Genomic DNA, 15,114 nt, shown 5'->3' with positions numbered 1-15,114 from the left:
AACAACTTCCCAGCAGGTCCAGTCCAGGCTATTTCAGAGACCTCCTAAAGTAACTGTTGGAGGGGGGAGGAATGAGTTTCCCTGATCTGCTCTCATCCATGTCCTTCCTTGAACACCAACAACTGCTTCAGCGGGAGGTCTGGGCAGAAGCACCCTCCCGTTGCGGCTTCATTTGCAGAGAGAAAAACCTTAGGCGATGAGAACAAGACGGCATGTTAGAGGGCTTTCAAACCATTCTGACAGTGTCCGGCAGCTTTATTAGACCTCCACAGCAGCTTAGCATGTCAATTTTCCAGTTTTCCATCACTGTAAAGGCGCTCCAGTGAAAGGTTTACGGAGATTCATGAGGGCAGGGAGACAGAAATTGGGAAAATATAGATGTTTTTCACATTCCATCAATTTCACCAAAACTTCTTTCATTTCTTACCCACCAGCACAGAGACCCTGGGTTCGGTGCCTGATGATAGAACTTCTGGCTCGGATCCTTCACATGAACGCGACTGCTCTGGTTGGTCATGCCTGGACAGTGGTTGTGAACTACAGCCCAGGCACTATAGGGACAGCCTAAACCACCCACGCATTACACCGTCCAGGTAAAGCGTACGAGGTAGTGGAGGAAGCGCGTGTCTTTTGCAGCACTCTCAAGGGACAACATTAGAGTTAGCAGTGCCGAGAAATGAAGTACACGTGGAATTTGGTGGCAAATTTTAAGAAAATGGGTTAAAAAAATCTATGATAAAAAATCTTCAATCCAGTTACATCTGCACTTCAAGTTCACAAATTATCAATTCGAAAGAGTTTAAGAACAGGAAACACTTTTCTGTGGAGGTGTCATTTTCAGGTTTGTGCCTAAAAAAACTAGATGCTAGATAAAGGCTAAAAAAAACGTGGTTCATGGTATGGCAAAAGAGCTTGAATGATATTTAGCGGAGAATGAAAAAAGAAATGAAAGGGCAGAACAATAATAAATAATACATAAAATAAAGCAGTTCTGTTTGAAATGTCATTCTAACAAAAAACTACCATATCAGTACTGGTAGTAGTTCTCTAGAGGCCACCTTTCATCCATTGGACTCTCAGGATTTGTTCAAATACTTTGTCTGTGCATAGTCCCCAAAGCAGATGGTGAAACTTAATGAAGTAGGACAAGAATTTAAAAGTCAAGTAAAGGTTCTTTGTGATCCTACACCCTTTTCATCAAATAACAACAGTATTTAGAAGAAGCCATGATGCCGCGCCCTTCTCTCTGCTTGAATCCCCTAATCCACTACACAGAGCTTCTCATGGTTGGCTACAGCTAATACCTCAGGCCTGGCCACAATGTCTCATTTCACTGACTTTGGCAATTAAATCTTCACCTGTCCAAGATGACTCTGCTGTGCATTGAGTATTAATGGTGTGTCTGTGACGCAAGGTGGCAGACAGAGGGGATGTGGGTGGAGAGGTAATGTCAGGATCTGAGAGGGGAAAACCTGTTCTTTCAACCTACAGCTTAGCACTGATCACTAACCTTGTTCAATCAAACTGTCTCTCCCTTCCCTGTTCTCTCTCTCTCTCTCTCTCTCTCTCTCTCTCTCTCTGTGACAGCAAACTGATCTAATTACATCTGAGGTGAGAAGTAGAGAGGTAATGTCAAAGAAAGACTGACAGAGACAAAAATACAGGCAAAGAAAGAAATCACTGAAGCAAGAAAGAAAGAAAGAAAGAAAATAACAGAGTGAGAGAGCAGGACCGATAAAAAGACATGAAGGGAGGTGTGAGGACAGAAGAAGAAGAAGAAGTGGATATTTAAAAGGCACAGAGGGAGTAGGAGGGTAGCTGTAATTATCTTCACTGTCTGCCACTGATGAAAAACTGCCTATTGTGTTGCCATTGTTTCACTGCTGCTGCTCATCTGCGTGTTTGTTTATCTGGGTTATTAACAAGGTTGGCTCCCCAGTCCTCAGTCTGTTGAACTCATTGTTCAGTCACACTGAGTGTGCCCTGCACTTGAGTACAAGAGGTACATGTGGCACATCCCACTCATGAACACACAAACACAAACACACACACACACACACACACACACACTAAACACACAAACATATGCAGACAATTAGGGTCTCTCTCAGACACAAACAGACACCAAACAAAAACCAAAACAATTACACACACAAACACAAGCCTATGTAGTTTTCTTTTGTGCTACATCTGAAATTACTAAAAAAAATCATGCTGCTCGTGTTTTATTTGTTGCGAAAGGCAGAGGAGGCAATATTTCTGCTGCTGTGATTGCTCTGGAGAGCTAGACAAGTAGATTATTTTTCTACAAGTGACATTTAAGTAGTTTCTAATGTCACATCACATGTGTGTTTTGCAAGTGTCTCCAATATTTGTCTGCATCTTGTACATTGACAGACATATACTCATTCCCTATTGTGAGACACTGTTTTTTCTCGAGCATGCTTTTGGACACAAAATTGGATTGTAAGCAGATTAAAACGGGAAGCTGCAGGTGCTGGTGCCAAAAGCAGTTGGTTAGAATATGTTGCCAAAGCCTTCCTACAGACTGTGAAGAAGTTAGGAGATGAGTACGTCCCTGGTCTCCACAAAATGTGAAATTGGTTAAAGCAGCCCACAGAGCAACAGCCCACAATAATTTGGTCCCTGAGAAAATATTATGTGAATGAATGGCTCGCTTGAGGAGAATGTATCATATCATATTAACTGCTTGAAAGTGCTGCATGAACAATGAACTGTACACTGAAAAGTAAATGTCCTTAAATAGCCATGTCCAAGGTCATAGGCCACAAGCTTAGTCTTTTGTTATACTCTTAATCTGACCACAGGGAGCTACCCATGAAGTCCATGCTCAAGTTGTTGGCAGGACTCAGCCAGGGACTTAACTCTTGACCTCCCAGTAAAAGGGTGAACATTTTACCCTCTAGGCTACTGATAAGGAAACTACATATCAGCATTAAAGCTATAAAAAGATTATAGCTACTGGCCTTTGACATCAAAGTTATTCTTGGCTGATCCTTTCAGCTTAGCACTCAAAAATACTATCAGAGGGCAAGAGCTACTCCAGTGCTCAGATACAGTGGCACTTTAAATGTCAGAGGAGTAGAAAATCAACGGGAAAGGGCATTTCAGAGAGCAAGAGGGGAAAAAAACAATAAAGATGACTCCAGATTATGAATTTGTGTGTGCCTCTGTTTGTATCTGTGTGTTGGAGGAAAAGTGAAATAAAGAGGGACTGAATGAATGTGCGAGATGCTTAAAAGAAAATAATAATTGTGTAAAGAATGGCTTAGGTTAGAAAGGGTTAGAAAGAGAAAAAGCTTGAGAGACAGACTGGAAAATATACTGAAAGATGGTGTGAAAAAACACAAGATATAAAAGTGAAGCACTGTAAGAGGGACACTGTGAACCCAAGCTTGCTGAAGGTGCTAAACCTGTCAGTGCGACAACAAGAGCTTTGATACTATTTAAATGCAAGAAAAACAGAGAAAGAAACATCCCTTTCTCACTGTTATTTGTTTACCTGTGCTCTCTTCTCTTGTTACCTTGTCAGAAACCGCGACAAAAACCTCACCTTCCAGGGCAATTGCATGTTCTGAAAAGTAAAATGTCACTAACAAGGTGTGCTAATGAGTTTGTGCCCACAATGCAGCAAAACACGGTGCAGGAAATAGTACCCACTCTGGTGATGATTTAATAATGTAGATTACAGGAAGAATAAAGGTGGGGAGTAGAGAGAAAAGCACAAACTCAGTCTTACTGTGTTTAATGTTCTGGCGTGTTATTATACACCAGGCACTACAGGTCACAGGTAGATGTTCCCACCACGGAGATGATTCCCATCGAGCACAGCTAGCCCTGCTTTGATGGTTGTCATAGCAACTGTTAAACCACGAACCTATTGTAGTTAGCGAGCTTGCTTGTTCTGTCCTTTCTTTTTTTCCTCTGGAGCCTATGTGTACTACGTTAAAACAGACTTTTGACTAATACCTTTTAACCACTGTTGATAAAACAATTGGCCAAGCCTCATTTCTATCATTTATTATTACAATTATACCAACAACACAGAAAAACTCTTTGGTATATATTTAAATAAATATAATTATTTTCTTTTCTGTATGTTATACTGCTGATGTCTGCCTCTTTATGTGTGTGTCACCCCTTTAGCTGAGAGCAGGTCAGTTAGGGGAGTGTTTACTAGGCACCCTGCCTGTGGCACTCCTGCTATTGAATCAATACTTGGCTGGCATGCTATTATGACATGATACTGAACACACTGAACACATATATATCCATCTTCTACCTTTCTCTGTCTACTTCCTTCCTCCCATTAATCCCCCCCCCCTCCCCCTACTGTACATCTTCTCTTTCTCCATCACTTGAACATTAACACCAGCCCCTGTTCAGTGTGAGATGTGGGCATCAAGAGTGTGAGACAGAGTGGCAATCCCACTGACAACCTAATAAACTGTATTCTATAGAGAGGACATGGTGTAGTCATCTAACAATTCAGACATGGCTGGCCAGAGAGAGGCAGCGGAGTGGAATGACTCAGCAACATACTGCTCACATGTGCTTGGTCACCAGTGTATCCAAATGTGATTGTTAAGCTGAGATGAGCACCAGGCATATGTTGGTATGTAATATTATCTTGGAAATTTTAGAAATAAGTTGAAATGTACACATTTTGAGCTTAACCAGTTTCAGATTTTAGAAATTATGTTTTGCAAAACAAAGATTGAAAGAGAGCACTGCTCAGGACTGGCGTTAAGGGTGCTGTGAATGTTTGGACTCACAGCATGGTTCGGGGGTCTCCAGTATGTCTGCGTGGCCTTGTCATAGTGATGCAGCATCCCTTTGTCCATCTGTCTGTCACTCTGTCGTAGTGAAGAGGGAGCCCTCTGGTGGTGGCATTGACACCTGAACTGCCGTCCTTGAGCAGGCTGAGAGGGCAAGGGTAAATGAATCAATGAAAGAAAGCTTATTACATAATCACTGAATGTTATAGTATTTGTCTTGTTTTTAACCTGGGCCGGTTAAAAGCTTCTCACTTTGTACAACAGTCAAAATTAAACAGGGCAAAGAACAACTTTAAAAGGCAAAACAAAAGTACTTAAAGCATGTCCCTTTCAATACCAACACACACAGTGTAATTGGACTCACCTTAATTCAACTCTTAAATAGATATTTGCTAAGATACTCAGAAGAGTATGAAAAAACATCATGAAAAAAATCTGTGTGTGTGTGAGAATCTGTTGTTGGTTTCAATCAATTTCATACATCGCTTTTAACATAAACAGTTTTCTATGTATACAACCTGTAAGCAGGAAAACCACCCAGATCCTTTTCACAGAATATACAAATTTATGAACTGAACAAACTGACAAAAGAAAAAATATCTGCTGCAGTTGGCTGGTTTTAAATTAATCAAATAAACTGAAGGTAGGAGGACAAAAATCAATGAATATTTCTATGCTGAGGCAATGAAATATCCTGTTTCTCCTGTTTCTCCAAAAAATGGAGAAAAAAATGGAGGAAAAGTGGAAGTCAGCAAATTATCACACAGTTTTGATTACAACTGACAGGCATGATGGCCAAATCAGGGAAAATCATGCCCAGGTTGTAAATGGCTAGAATTACCCTTACATGGTTATTTAGAGATCTTGCAATTTATTAAACTCACTGACTATTTAGATTAAGCACATGTTCACCCAAATTACCTCCTTTTTCATCTGTTAAAACGTTTAGCGACAAACCTATCTAATGTAAGTAATACATTTCGACACAAATATTAGCCTTTTTTTAACCCAAACTTTTAAGTCAATCCAATATTTATATAGAACATCAGAGCAAATAATGATGTTCATTAAATCATCAGTTTTTTTTAAAGAATCTAGCACTAAATCTCATATTGTCTCTCTTACACATGAATAAATGGAGCAACAGCAGCCTGGCTGCATAGACTATGGCAGAAAATTACAGAAATTTCTTGTTTTTGCCAGCCTTGGTGAAAACTTCAATGCCGCTCAAACAAGAAGAGGGCATAATCATGAGCAGTCTGCCTCAACAGCAGTGGAAGCAGCAACCAAAACTGCATTCTGTCAAGTAAGACAGAGAAATCAGTTTTCTATCTTTGATAGTTCCACTTTTCTCTCTCCCATTATTTCATTTTCTCTCCTCTCAGCCCTCCTCATGAAAACACACACACCGCACACACATTGTATACTGCAACAGACTTTCCCCCTGCCACACACAGCTCCTCTATTGTTTTCTCATTACTCCATTATGTTCAGTTCCGTCAACTGTTCCCCCCTTCTGTCTCTCAGCAGTTTCTCTTCAACAGTTCACCTCACTCTGTTTACTTGACTCTTTACCAACTGCAATATTATCTTTTAACCAATTTCAAGCAGATCAAATTGCCTCTGACTTCCTTGGGCAGTGGTGGCCCAAAGGTTAGAGAAGCGAGCTTGTGACCGGGAGGTTCAATCCCCGAATCAGCAGGATAAAACCTGGGTGTGGAAAGTAAACCAAGCAGTGTTTGCCCTCCCTCATTTACCACCACTGAGGTGCCCTTGAGCAAGAGCACCCCAACAGCTTAGCCTGTTTAGTGGCCAGCAGACCAGGCTGTGGTTGTACTGGGCAGCTTCCAGGTGTGAATGTGATCAGGGCCTTCTTGCAAAAGAGAGGCTTCCGCTCAGTGAAGCTCCCCTGAATAAAGGTTAAAAAAATTAATTCTGGACACCAATACAAACTAGATGACTGTCAGACTCTATACAAACTCTGAACCGGTGTTGTTCGAATTGTTATTTTCTAACAACCAACAATGCAGGGTTCGTCAGCACATTCAACTGATTCAAGCCTTATGCGTTTGTTTTTTTGGCTTCACTACTATTCAACTCTGTACTGCGGGGACATCAGAGACCACGAGAACACAAACCCTCTTCAGCATTACTCTAACCTAACTTTGCGTGCCCGCTGAGTGCTTCAACACAGAAACAGCAGAGTAAATATCTGTTACTTTAACTTTTATCTACTTCCCCCAACATCTTCACTCTTTCCGCCTCTACACTCATTAATGTCAGATCTGAAAATATGTCCTAGCTTTTTCTTACTCTCTTCGCTTGTCGAGGGTGATGGTGCAACAATGTGCTGGATTGAAGAACCTGCAGTGGGTGGGTGCTTATTATAATTGGAGAGAGGCAGGGAGGCTGGCGGACACGCCACATTTTGGTATTTTCAAAACAGTGGGGATTTGAATAATGTCAGCAAAGCATACGGTTGTTGGCTAACAAGGGAGCCTGGTCAAGACACTAATGAATGTTAAGAGTGGAGATGGAGCCAGCAAAAAACAAAGAGAACAAAGGTTATTGGTAGGCACCCACTGGATGGCTGAATGGTGGATCTGTACATGTACCACTTCCCTTCAACGCTGTCTGTTTTTAAATACTTCTCTGTTTTCAATATCCTATAAAACACAGGTTGGTTACATTTACAGAAAATCATTTCTCCCCTCTTTGTATATCCTATTCCTTCTTGTCATGCTTTCTCTCTTTATAAGATCTGAAAAATCTGGAATTGGATTAAACAAAGGCAAGGGAAGGACATGCTTAACTATATCTCAGATCTGTTCAGAGTAATGGTGAACTACTAGAAGCCACATGCTTGCAGCACATGAAAGCTAAACATGAGCAATGGAGCTACTATTGCCCCATTTGTAAGTGCTCGTGTAACACATGGCCAGATCATGTATTACTGTAGTTGGCAATGACCCTGTATTGCTATTCTTTATGTTGCACGGACATACACAGTGTAAAAGCCTTGGTCATTTACTTTTTATCAGTGTTGAGCGTCACCATATTTATGACTATTCTGAGACTTATTCATAGAATGTTTTTTTTTTTTTTAAATGTACACTATATTTCAAAGTTTTGCATCATAAAGAGGATGCTGTTATGTTCCCTACAGTGGAGCTCCTTGATAACATTTCGTAACAGCAAATATACTTTCTTTTGAGATAACATGTAGTCTAAACCATGCATTTGCGGCCATTGTCAAGGTCTTGTCTGATATTTGCACGGAATTTATCTAATACTGTCATTCTGTTTCTGTCCATTCAGTATATACAAAACTAATTGCATGCCTGTCCCTCCTAACAGAGGGCTCCTCTTTTGCTCTTCCTGATGTTTCTCCCTTTTTTTCCTGACAAGAAAAAGATAGAGGGTTCATTTGTTGCCCAATGAGATAAATTTTTGATTGTACATGCTGCCAATCCTGTCAGCCATGATCTTGTCTGTGCCTAATTTCCCTAATGACTCATACTTCAAATAAAAATACTATATTTAATACCTTTAAAACATCAAACCACAGACATTGACACCAGTAATAACTCACATGCTCTGCAAAAGATCAGCACACTGTGCTCATAGCTCCCAGCTAATTTAATATAAGAGAGCAACGTTTTGATCCAACAGAGGCGTTGTCAAACCTATTTGGCAATTGTCAAATTTGCTGGGGGTTATCAGGACAGTGTGGGGATCTTTTTACTTCAAGTTGTTTTTCAATCCAGCACCTGTAGATGTTTTTGGCATGTACTCTGCCAGACCATACAATTCTGCCACAGTCCTAAACCTCAGGCAGGGGGACAATGTATTTCTGGACTTGAATGGTTACACTGTATATATTTCTATATTTCTCCCCATATGGTACAGTCCCTTTTTCAGACTTGTATAAGTCCTGTTCACAACAACTCACCATTTCTTTCCGCTGATGTTGTTGTTGTAGCTGTTGACACTGCAATGTGAGCTGAGCAATGGTCTTGTCTCGACTCCTCAGCTCCTTTCTGAGCACCTGCACTTCTTTAATCAGCTCCTCCAACTGAAAACATACACACATACAGTATTCAGTTTTAAGTCACTTGACATGGGCAGTGACCTGGAGGGCAAAACAACAGACCAAGATAGTGGCTCACACTGGACTCCCTCGTAGAGACGCCGCAAAAGCCGATAAATTTTATTTGGATCACCTCTCAACTCATGAAAAAGATAGATATGGACACAAACCCAAGTCTTGGGCACTTGCGATCCATATAAAGCAACCCCTGCCGTATTTCTGATGTTAAAAACCGCCAGGTCCATGCCAGCACTCGACTGTAATGTTTACGTTTACCTTGTATGGAATCCCTCACCTACCTCACCTAACACAGCTCAGGCTTGTGTCCTCCTCGATTAGTGCATCTGAAAGCACAACAACCACCCAGCATTTTGGCAACGCAAAAGTAACAAACAAGGTAACAGTGTGTCACTTGCTTCCTGGTTGGTGGGCATCGGAAAATAACGTCTTTTTTGCCCTCCAAGGGAGCGTTTTCCTTGGAATGTGACATCACGTGAAAACTATGAATACTGTAGGTTCTAGTGGACTACCTCGGTTTGAAAATGGAGAAAAATTTTAAAAATATACTGTATATATACAGCATGTCCAATCGTTCACTGCTATAAATCTAAGGTAACAGTTTCTTACCTGTGATGCAGTGGTATTATCTTCAATCTCCTCAGGAACATCTGCTTCAGAGTCTGTATCCTCAAGCTGGAAACAAACAAACAAACGCACACAGACACAGAGTACACAGTGAGCTGGATCAATGACAACTGCCTTAGGCAGGCCTCAAGAGCAAAGTTCCGCTACAGTGGAATAAGTTTACTCTTTAGCACATATGCTCTCCTGACCCTGAACTATCAGCTACCAATGTTAGATACCTGAGGCAGAGTTAGTAAGTACGTTTTTGAGCATTCAATTCAATACGTTTAATAAATGCAACACTGGTGATTTTTCAAAGTTCAGATTTCATCTTGTGTACACAGAATATTCAGTGCAACACTCCACTTACATTCTTGGATTATATCATGTACACACAATAACCTGAAATTGAAAGAAAAGTGAATCCTCACATTTTTAAAAATTAACAAATTGTTGTCGATAGATGCTCAGTCAACTACTTGAAATATACATTTTATTTCAACACTACATTCTACCTGCTCCTCATTCAGTTTAGGTAGATTAGTTTCTTTAAAACTAGCATGACACAAAAAAGCAAAGATCACTTAAGATTCAACAAGGCTGGAGGCTCCTTTTACAGTCGCTGCCTTAAGCTCAACATCATACTAAAAAAACACAATTAAGAGCAGAGTAACTAATGGGCCAAGAGAAATATTTTCCCTCTTCAGGCTATACAGCTAAAGTGTTTGACTAATTGAAGTGAGCACAATGAACACATCTGAATGGGACCTTTGATTTAAGTGCAAACGCAAATAACACTTTTTATGCTATAGAGGGTATATTGAGTCAAGGCATTCAAGATAATTTCATTTTACAGAGTGTGAAGTGCCTCCGTGCATTTTGGCAATTTCCAAGATGGGGTTGTGTGTTTTGTAGGAGTGTGGCTTTGGTGTGTTCATCTCATATGTAAGAGCACATTTCTATAGCTGGGATCTTTTATTTCTCTCTTCTACTTCCTCTGTCAACCTTTCTTTCTTCCCATTAAATGGATTTCTCTGACTGACGTACTTACGGAAAACGATCTATTAAGAGTTCCACACAAGCACAGATATATACTTTATAAAGAAGGAAGCCCAGAGCATCTAATAACCTGAGAAAACCCCCACAAATGCTGCTCATGCTGAACACCTGAGGACAGTGATGCAGTGAACACCTGACAAACCTAAGAAGATTATTCAAAATTAACCCTCTAGTAAAATAATATAAAGCTGTATTTAATAGACAAAGCAGCAGCTGAAATCAAACTCCAAATCGTGGAAATTCACAGTATGTGGCCTAATTATAATACCAAAATAAAAGCCTGGGAGTGGTGACATGACTGGCATGTTATTTGTGTGTGACTCATTCAAAGGGTGATGCAACAGCATTAGACAGATGACAGACATATGAGCGTCACAGAGTTTTCTATCACTGGACAGTACATAATGAACACATACAGTGTATGTGTATGTGCATGAACCTACCAAATATATATATGTGTTAATGTCCTGTAGTACTGTACAGTATGTGCATACATATGTGTAAGAGTGTGCAAGTTTTGGTACATGTAAGCATATGAGTTTGTGTTCGTTCACATCTTTTTGCAAATCTGGATCTAACCTGCAGTAACGTTTTGAGCCTGAGCAGCTGGTTCTTGAGGGAGCTGCAGTCTTGGGTCATGTGTTCGAGTGTGAGGTCATCCAGCATCGTCATGTAGCGATGCTGTCTGTCTTCAGAGGGGACGGGCCGTGAAGAGATCCTTGAAGCCTTCAGACCATCATAGTGCTGGAAGACATGGGCCCTGAAATAGAGACAAATAGCCAGAGAGAAAGATAGAAAAACAGAATGATGTTGGCTTAATTATGTTTTTACTTAATACTTTTTACTTCTTTTCTTGAAATTTTTAATAAATCTTTCAAGCCCAACCAACCTGTTATCACTGTGGAAGTTATCTGGTCCACTCCAGCGGTGGTGTTTACGTCGCTGCCACTGCCGACCAGCCCTCTCTGAGCGCTCAATGTGGGACATCCTGTCAGTGTCTGTATAGGGAAGAGAAGGTGAGCTAGAGTAAAGAAACTTAAGTGCCTGAATGTCTGAAACAGAGAGGATGCAAGTGAGAGATTAAAGAGCATATAAACAATGCTATCACACCAGTGTTGTATATCAGTGTTGTTGATATACTGTATGTGCAGTATAGATGCACAAAAAGAAATAAAGGTTCAAGAAAATCACTTCTGTTTCTGCTATTATTTGTGTAAAACTAGTACGTGTTTGTGGTTAAAGATGAGCAGTATTTAGTAAATAATGGAATTTGTTTTTCTTTATTTTCTCTGCCACTCTAAGGTATACACACACATAAAAGTCTATGAGTCAGTTTTTCATATCTTGTGGTAATGAATACTGCTGTGTATATATAAAATACTCTATTCTAGAATATGCATTTAAATCCTGATCCATCTTATTCTCTATTTCTCTATTTCTCCACCGTCAGATGCAAACATGCTCTCACACACACAGTGGCAGGCCATTTCATTTTCAAGGAGGTAAAAGGACACAGTATTTGGCAACACTCAATAGCATATAGCTGTGAAATGAACCATGGCCGCAACAAAATTGACAACTAACAGAGCGCGACCCACAGGAAATCAAAAGGACCCTTGACTCTATATAGCAAATGGAGAAAGAGAGAAAAAAGGGATAGATAAATAAATATTGGCAGATTGAAAGACCCAATCCGAGGAATGCAGTGGTGGTGGTTAAAATACTTTACCCTTAGTGTCACCACATAGCACAGGAGCAGACAGCCGGTTTCATTTGAACTGTTACATTCCAGGAAACTTGAGCGCTCTCAATAACTCCTGTTCAGCTCATAAAACGCCCTCTAAAAAGTAATAAAATCGGAATATATTCCAACTTGGAAAAAACAATCCATAATGGCAGAAAAACTCAGACAGAGAGTGAAGAGAAATGACTCGGTGTCCAGTCAGCTGGGTGAGCAGTTAAAGGGCCAGAGGGAGAAAGTCAACACAGCTCCCAGCCTGCCTGGTTCTGTCTTTGTTGACAGCTTTGTTTTTCTGGGAACTCCCAAGGAACTGGAACTGGGGAGAGATGACTGTGGTGGTGGTGAGAGAGCAGCTGAGGTGGCTGGTTAGTATCCAAGCAGAGGCAGTCAAGGGAGAAAAGCTGGGGCCTCTCTCCTGTCATGGGACCTTTTTTTATACTCTACTTCCCCTCTTCCTGTTCTGTGGCAGTGTGTCTTTGGTAGGGGGAAATCACCCTACCCTATCCCACATCTCAGGGCCTGCCCTGTGGGCTGGGTCTAACTGGACACTTCTGTGCTTTCACTCTGCCTCTCATGACTCTAGCTCTAGCCATGACATAGAGCACTATAAATATGGCCGCTTCCCGAAAAGGAGTAGGAAGGACGACACTCTAAATAACATTCCTCTGGAGTGAACATTCCTCTCCCTCTCTCTCTCTGTCTCGTGTCTCTCAAAAAACAAGGCGATCACTGTTTACAGACTAAAGCATGATATCAGGGTCAGTCTAAAGCTGCCTCAGTAATTTATACCCAGTGAAAGGTTTATTAGGTACACCTAGTCAAGCTAATGCGCTCTAATACAACAGGCCTGTAATAAATTCTACCTTCATGAAGGTTATAATATTCGTTTTTTTGTTGAAGTTGTTTTAGAATGGCGTTGATTCAACTTAACGGTCATTTTGGAGGCTGTAATTTTAGAAATACCTCCCTGTGTAACAAACTACAATTCAACAGCACCACAATCGACATCCTCCAAAATGACCATAAAGTTGAATCAACGCCTCTCTAAAACAGTTTCAACAAAATCTGAACATGATTGTGATTGTTCCAATCCATGTCCGTGCCGTGCCCTCTGTATATTGCATTTTGTGGTGCTTGTTTATACATACCAAGCCTGTCTGTGTCAAACACATAATCAATGATTGGTACTTTGACAGGGCTGGCCTCAGGACTGACGAGGGAAAATTAATTTCCTAGAATTCATTATATTTCATGAAAGATGAGGTCAGTATTCCGCAACCCCTATTTCCCTCTCCCCTCCTCCTCTCGTATATGTGACACACACTATCTGATGAATCCATACTGACGTTGTCAACACGATTATTATGTGGTAATAATGTGACCTGATTACCTTTAACACCTACAAAGAAGACATTTTACTGATTGGTAATTGATTACATTTACAAAGTAAAAATGGGCAACAGAGAAAACTCCTGAGACTTCAATAGATTTTTTATCAAGATGGGAGTGGGTGCTGTAATCTGGAATAGTAAGTAGTTAACTAATCATGCTAACAGCATACTGCTGTTGTCAAGGCAATCAATGCAAACCCTGCTCCTACTAAGCCTGTATATGCATCTGTTCATATATACAGAGCCAGACAGGCTCTGTTTCAGCTGGCTGAATACTTCTCCAAGTCAGCTGCCTAGCTGTCATTCAAGGCCAATTGTGTGGCAGTGGTGGAGCTGTAATTTAATAACTCTTCAGCAACCAAACATTAAAAGAGTAACAGCGCATAATAGACAACAAGGTGTCCATTAAAAGATTTAAATGGATGTTGCAGAGGCACATCTTTACCCAAGGCAAGGCAGGATTCAATTTATTCAAGACATTATATGCCATAAAGGGATACTGCTGGAAATAGGATGCTCAGACCTTGCTAAAGCATTAATTTACAATTATGATCAGAACAGTTTTGCTGGAGGTGTCTGCTTAAATGAAACTGAAGCATTTGCCATGGCCACAGAATAACCTCACAAATTATAAATCCTGTGTAAGATAACTGCAATTACATAAATGGTTGTGTGTATATGTGTGTGTCTGTGTGTGCTGCTGACCATGCAAGCCATCCTCTGGGAGGTCCATATCTAGCATGAGGTCATCATCGTCCAACTCTCCGGTTCCCGGAGGGTCCAGGTTGTTCAGGATATCCTGAAAACCACAAAAATCACAGGTAACATTCACTTCATTGTAAGGCATTAGATAGCATTACAGGTACATTATGAGTGCATTAGAGTCATTATATCATTCTGCCTCTGGGAAAAGGTGTTTTTGCTCTTTAAGACCAATTGCTGGGAGAGAAATATCTAGTTTTACCTATAATAGTAATATCTAATTGCAATAATATTGCAATTGCGATATGATTTGCAATACTGGAAGGAATGATCATTTTTACATAATCACTCATTGAAAAACATATTTAAATGATTATGGTGTGACTTTTGCGAGGATCTGTACCAAACAAAGATGTTTTCTTAACTCTGTAGAATATGATGTGTAGGCCAGGACATCTCGGCAACACAACAATATTTAATTTAAAATGGTATTTTGACGCACATTTTGCCTTTCATAAATATTGCGCCTCCTGTGATTTGAAAATTGCGGTAGGTCATATTACGGTTTCGAATTGTTTAGCACTACTCTAGACATCAGAGATACATGATACTCTGCATAGATTCAGAAACAAAAAACAGAATGCACACATATACAGATGCAACCTCTTTTTGCGTTTACTCAGGAACAGGTGTTCACATACCCCTGTT

General features: G+C 40.5%; 1 protein-coding gene across 4 annotated transcripts in view; it reads right to left on the bottom strand.

Moving 5' to 3' along the window:
- Window positions 1-15,114, bottom strand: part of ccser2a (coiled-coil serine-rich protein 2a) — a 61,788-nt gene that overhangs the window by 6,572 nt on the left and 40,102 nt on the right. For all 4 annotated transcript variants that reach the window (XM_046070195.1, XM_046070192.1, XM_046070196.1 and 1 more), the window contains 6 exons: window positions 14,410-14,503; window positions 11,462-11,570; window positions 11,152-11,332; window positions 9,517-9,582; window positions 8,752-8,874; window positions 4,797-4,943 (listed from right to left, as the gene is read on the bottom strand). In XM_046070195.1, the coding sequence (XP_045926151.1) occupies window positions 4,797-4,943; window positions 8,752-8,874; window positions 9,517-9,582; window positions 11,152-11,332; window positions 11,462-11,570; window positions 14,410-14,503 (720 nt within the window). The remainder of the gene's footprint in view (window positions 1-4,796; window positions 4,944-8,751; window positions 8,875-9,516; window positions 9,583-11,151; window positions 11,333-11,461; window positions 11,571-14,409; window positions 14,504-15,114) is intronic.

This window comes from Micropterus dolomieu, linkage group LG15, assembly GCF_021292245.1.
Source record: "Micropterus dolomieu isolate WLL.071019.BEF.003 ecotype Adirondacks linkage group LG15, ASM2129224v1, whole genome shotgun sequence".
Classification (NCBI taxonomy): Eukaryota; Metazoa; Chordata; class Actinopteri; order Centrarchiformes; family Centrarchidae; genus Micropterus; species Micropterus dolomieu.
The sequence above is the reverse complement of the archived record's forward strand: the minus strand, read 5'-3'. Positions and strand labels throughout refer to the sequence as shown.